The sequence below is a fragment of the Amphimedon queenslandica genome, unplaced genomic scaffold, assembly GCF_000090795.2.
Source record: "Amphimedon queenslandica unplaced genomic scaffold, v1.1 AMPQUscaffold_13378, whole genome shotgun sequence".
Classification (NCBI taxonomy): Eukaryota; Metazoa; Porifera; class Demospongiae; order Haplosclerida; family Niphatidae; genus Amphimedon; species Amphimedon queenslandica.
In genome coordinates this window covers 1,691-7,478 of record NW_003546386.1, presented here as the reverse complement: position 1 = coordinate 7,478, position 5,788 = coordinate 1,691, and the positions used below count along the sequence as shown (strand labels likewise).

The following is a 5,788-nucleotide window of genomic DNA, read 5'->3' as shown; positions in this document are numbered from 1 at the left end:
GGTATCCGCCCACGCGTCATACCTAATTGGCTGCCATTTTGGTTGGCAAGTTTATTAAGGAAGTCAATGGAGGCATAAAGAAAATCCCTCACTTACCTGCTGTAGCTCTGTCAATAGCTAAAAAAAACGCTTGTTATAAGAAAGAACAACTGCCTCTAAGCTTCTCCTGTCAAGGATTTGGTCAAATTTGCTCCAGAATTCTTAATACATACAGGCTTGTTTTTATGTCGGCCCGTTTGTTCTCCATTGAAAGTTGCCAACCAAAATGGCGGCCGGAATTTAGTTCATCCTAAACCACGCCTTACAACCGTAAAAATTTCTAATAATTTCTCCTACGCATTTAATTCTCGCCTAAGGTGGTCTATTGCAACACAGCAACACAACAATTTATCTTAATAGCAACTTATAGTTAATAGTGTTGTTCTATTTGAGTTGACTATTGTTAAATTTCAAGCAAGAGATGAGCTGTGAAGATGGAGTACCAGAAGATAAAGTAAGCATAGTACACTGAAAAATAATCATAATAATATAATAATTTCTTCAATAGGAAATTTATGAAATGAAACAAGAGGTTATACAAGCTTGGGTAAAAGCACTAATATTGCCTTTTAATATTTTAGCTACACTAATCGCGTATGGGGCATTGCTGGAAACAGGAGAGTTCATTGAAAGCAGTCAAATGCTCACATATATTCTCTTTCTGGGATATGGTGGACTTATTCTCGGTTTTTCTGTAGAAACAATGGTAGTCTTTGGTATGGCTTATCGTGACAAATGTAAAGTTTTTGAACAAATATTCTGGTTTATTTTGGAAGTTGTCCTGGCTGCTGGTGCATCTGTTGCATACTTTGTGGGAGATAACATGAATATCATGAATGATGCTGAAACTAGTAATGATAGCGAAGAAGTAGATCTAACTGTAATATCAATTCTAATACTCATTGGTGCAAAGTTAGGATTCAAAATTATTCCACATTTAGTAAAATGTGGAAAAAGTTTTAGTAAAGCTACATGTATGCACATGAACAAGACAAAAATTAATGATTCTTACTCTCCTGACAAAAACAATAATTCACCAAATGAAGTACAATTTTACGAATCATTGTTCTATGCAGTAATATTAACCATGGCTGTTGTTCCAGAGGTTGATACAACCTATACCATACTCTATAATCTCGTTAGTCTAACAACCAATATGTGTCGCACAAGGAAATATAATGTGCTGTGGGTAATATATGGCGGAATAATGTTTATTGTTATGCTAGAAATTATATATGGAGTCTCTGAAGCATTTATAAAAGGCAAACAAAGGAATAAAAATACCAAGGGCAGGCTATATAATATTTTTTTATCTATTATAGCAGTGTTAGCAATAGTAAGCAATGGGTTTTTCTTTGTTGCTGACAATGAATTACCACTAGACTGCACATCACCTTTCAACATCATGACGCATACAAGGGCTAACTATAAGCTTAGAGTAGCATTTTTAACAGTTTCATTAGCATTTTCATTGGTTATACTAGTCATTGGAATAAGTAGCTGGTCATACTTTCTTTATCAATATTACTTGTACAAAAAATCAAAACCTGGCCCAAGTAACTCACCTAAAGGAGAAACCGTGGAATTACAGGGCAAAGTAGCATTGAAGAAACCAACACAGAAAACTTTGAGCACTCCAATGTAAGTCTTGTTGACTCAGGTGCTGAAAGACTGTAATTAATAGTAAAACTTATTATTCCCAATTTCATTGCCAATGAAGTGTCATGCATAGCTTATATTTTTTACACAAATTTAGTTTTTGTAGTTACTAGACTAGTTACATCCTTTATGGTATCATAATATTTTGAGTTTTAATTTAAATTCAATTAAAATTAATTATTACATTTATTAGTGTTAAAGTATGATCTTACCCCAGCTTGAAGGACCTCCTCTCAGAACTTAAGGAAGAGTTGATACTTGATACCCTGCAGAGCTGCTTGAACTCTCGGTCATAACAACTAGCTAGATTTATACCAAGTGAGACTGTGAGAGGGCAAATGACTGATCTAGATGTGGGCATCGTTAGATATAACCACTAGCTGCTCCAATACAATGTAGCCTTGAATTATATTTACTGAACATGTACATGGATGGTGTCATTGTTTATTATTAACTGAGCAAGGGTTTCATTAAGAGAATCTAAACTACTCCCCTATTCAAAAATTTGAAAAGTTATCGATCATATTAAGGAATGCAGACGCTGGATACAGTGTCAGTGCTACCTTTATAAAGCATGCAGTAGGAAAAATTCATCGTGGGTTGCACACAATAAATAACCAGCCACACCTGTGAACCAAAGCGTGGGCGTGTCGCTTCCTGTTAGCACATTGCTTTAGCAAGTTTACACCTCAAGGTGCTAGCCAGAGTGTCAAAAATCTGCTTCTTGCTTTACTATAAGTGCTAAATTCAAAATAAAATGTATTTTATACAAAATAAGTGTGCCTCCAGGCTCCAGTTCAATAATAGTCATCATAATCATCATAATAGTCTTCATAGTCACTATCATATTCATCAGATCCATACTCATCCTCCTCCTCATAATCACGAGTAGTCCCATCATAATAGTCTCCAGAATGAGGAACATAATGGACAGCAGTTGAAGCTAAAGAATGAGTTGGTCCTACTGTAGAAGACTCATCGGAGCTCATCCATATTAAATTACAGTTATTTTTCTCAATGAATTTATCCAGTAAGCTCTCTATGGTCTTATTGCCTCTGTATCTAGCATTAACAACAATGCAATCAATGTTCTCTGAGAGAGAGACAGGCCCATGGACTTGCACCTATATTTAATAGTAGAGATAAAACAGTATTTAATGATAATAGTTATTTTAGTATCACCCACTTACTTCCTTATAGTGTGTTATCATTGTTGATTGAAGGTAAAGCTTACGATGAGTGGCAACATCAAGAATCTGTAGTAAAGGGAGAGAAGTAGGTGACTAGTTGCTCTATAACTACCACATAGCAGGAAATTTTGGAGGGAGTTAAATTTGGCGAATGGCTAAATTTTGGTGATTGGCAATTTTTAATTTGGCAAATTGTGGCCAAGTGCTATTGAGCATGCGCATAATGGCTCAAAATGGCAGGTTTTTATTTTTGTGAATGGCTATCAAGACACCAAATTCGCCAAATTTAGCTACCTCCAAAATTTCATTCATACGGTAATATATGATAAAGAATCAAAAAGGAAATGCATAAACCACCCTAGGCGTGAATTGGAAAAGTTATAAATTTCATTAATTTTATACACGGTATCTGCCCACACATCATAATTAGCTGCCATTTTGGTTGGCAAGTTTATTATGGAAGTCAATGGAGGCACGAAGAAAATGCCTCACTGACCTGCTGTAGCTCTATCAATAGCTAAAAAGCGCTTGTTACATGAAAGAACAGCTGCCTCTAAGCTTTTCTGTCAAGGATTTGGTCAAATTTGCTCCAGAATTCTTAATACAGGTCTGTTTTTATGTCAGCCCGTTTGTTCTCCATTGAAAGTTGCCAACCAAAATGGCGGCCGAAATTTATTTCATCCTAAACCACGCCTTACAACTGTAAAAATTTCTAATAATCTTCTTACGCATTCAATTCTCACCTAGGGTGGTCTATAATAATGTAATACACAAACATTAGAAATTGCAATGTCTAGTGCATGTACATGCTTACAGCTTTTAGTTCATTGTCTGAATATTCATTGAGTACATTACCATAATGCTCACAGCAGGATAGCTTCACACTTGATGAAGAAGTGTCCATTGAAGCAAAAGTGGTACGTAAACGAACTTTCTTTAACTAAAATAAAAATACTAAAATTTAAAAATATTCTATTTACCAGCAATCTAATTAACATTGGCAATCATAATCAATAATGCGAGTATAAATGATGCAAGAGAGAGTCTACTTGTAAGAATGAGTCTCCATAAGAGTAACAGCATCTCACACCTTGAGGATCTCCAACGATATTCAACACTCCATATTTAACCCTCTCAGCAGGTGGGCTATCGTGATAAATTCTATTAAATATGTTGTCCTACAAAATACATGCACATGTAAGTTTAAATTTATAGGTTTTAGTTTTAGCCATTTATGTAAAAAAACCTTAACTCAAAAGCTATTTGTCAGAATCACTACTGTATAACATACATGTAGTGTATCAATATATCAGAAAATGTAATAAAATTGTGGTGATAAAATTGGCTCATTTTTAAAATGGTTGTAACTCAAAAAATATTTGTCTAAAACATCTCGGACTTTCTACATAGCATAAGTACCAGACATGGGGTCAAGCACTAGGAAATGTGCTTAAACACAAACACAAGCACTTAAATGTGTTAGAAGTACCAGCACAAGCACAATCTATAGCTTTAACATAAGTGCTTAAGTACAAGAACAAGCATTTTTCAGAGTGTTTAATTACATTAATAAGTACTAGATATTCAATAAGTGTAAAAATTAAGTAAAATTACAATTATAGTTAATTTACTATTGCACCTAATAAACACTAACTCTGTGAATTGGTCATAATAAATGGAAACAGCAGAGAGCTTTGGAGTGATACCACTAATGGTGATGCCATTACCATTCTTCAAGCTAACACACAATCACACAATGTGCTACGAAACTTGTATACTGCATGTACATGTACATGTAGTAGTACATGTAGATGTACATGCACATGTACATGTAGTGGTACATGTACATGTACATGACATCAACATATAGATTTACATGTAAAAAAATCCATGTAGATGTACCATGTAGATGTAGATGTAGATGTAGATGTACATATACATATACATTATTCGTGTGTAATTTTTGCTATGCTTAAAAGCACTTTTGTAAATTTGTAAAAGTAATTAAGTACAAGTACAAAGTACATAGATTACCGTAGGTCGGGTTATATTGAAAAGGTACTTGTAAGCAGCACTAAATACTTTGAAAGCTGTGCTTATTTGTACTTAAGTACAAGCACTACTTGACCCCATGCCTGATAAGTACATCAATGTGTATCAGAAAATGTAATAAAATTGGGGATAATTTTTGAGTCAATTTCAAAAAAAGCATGGGCTGCAATAGCCTTTGCTGTTTCTTTTAAAATGGCTCGTTTTAAAATTAGTCATAACTCAAAAAAATTCTTATTGGAATCAACTCAAACTTTTACACAACATAAGGACATTAATGTGTATCAGAAAATGTAAGAAAAATTGGAGTCATTTTTAGCCATTTTTTGAAAAAACCATGGGCTATAGCCTTGGATATATTTTCCAAAAATTGGCCTGTTTTTTAAAATAGCCATAATTCAAAAAATATTTGTCGGAAACACCTCAAACTTTCTATACAATTAGTATGTAACAGAAAATGTAATAATAATTTTGGAGCCAATTTTTGAAAAAAAGGATTTTGAAAAAACCTATATTATGTTTCATGTGAATACATGAAATTAAAGTCCATTTGTGTTCACCTGAGTCCTTGTTTTCTTGTTATAACTTTTGACTTACAAGTTCTATTGTAAAAATAAACATACCAGTGCATTCCTCTCCTTTTGCCACATCTATTGTACTACTTAAGAAGCAGCTTTAGCTCTTTAACTCCAAGTTGGTTGTATAACCCATGCAGAAAGTACAGCCATACTTTTCACAATATTATTGCATTGTGTTAATTATTGGGTGGGGTTTCTAATCACTTCCTGGGCTCAGGTGAATGCAAATGGACTATAGTTACAAGAGTATTACTCTTTACCTCCCATGAGCGT

General features: G+C 34.1%; 2 protein-coding genes across 3 annotated transcripts in view; one reads left to right on the top strand and one right to left on the bottom strand.

Moving 5' to 3' along the window:
* LOC109582536 (uncharacterized) overlaps positions 1 to 5,782 on the bottom strand; it is a 9,035-nt gene extending 3,253 nt beyond the window's left edge. The window contains exons 1-5 of the mRNA XM_019997280.1: positions 5,776 to 5,782; positions 3,938 to 4,066; positions 3,703 to 3,828; positions 2,889 to 2,954; positions 2,555 to 2,822 (exon numbers count right to left, since the gene is read on the bottom strand). Of these exons, the coding sequence (XP_019852839.1) occupies positions 2,555 to 2,822; positions 2,889 to 2,954; positions 3,703 to 3,792 (424 nt within the window). The 5' untranslated portion in view covers positions 3,793 to 3,828; positions 3,938 to 4,066; positions 5,776 to 5,782. The remainder of the gene's footprint in view (positions 1 to 2,554; positions 2,823 to 2,888; positions 2,955 to 3,702; positions 3,829 to 3,937; positions 4,067 to 5,775) is intronic.
* Positions 320 to 1,851, top strand: LOC109582535 (uncharacterized). 2 transcript variants are annotated; one of them, XM_019997279.1, is made up of 3 exons: positions 320 to 493; positions 548 to 571; positions 621 to 1,851. In XM_019997279.1, the coding sequence occupies exon 3, from the start codon at positions 680 to 682 to the stop codon at positions 1,682 to 1,684; it is 1,005 nt and encodes a 334-aa protein (XP_019852838.1). In that variant the 5' UTR covers positions 320 to 493; positions 548 to 571; positions 621 to 679; the 3' UTR covers positions 1,685 to 1,851. The 2 variants fall into 2 exon arrangements, with proteins under 2 accessions (XP_019852838.1, XP_019852837.1); XM_019997278.1 differs by having other exon boundaries at positions 548 to 1,851.
* Positions 5,783 to 5,788: the final 6 nt, after the last annotated feature.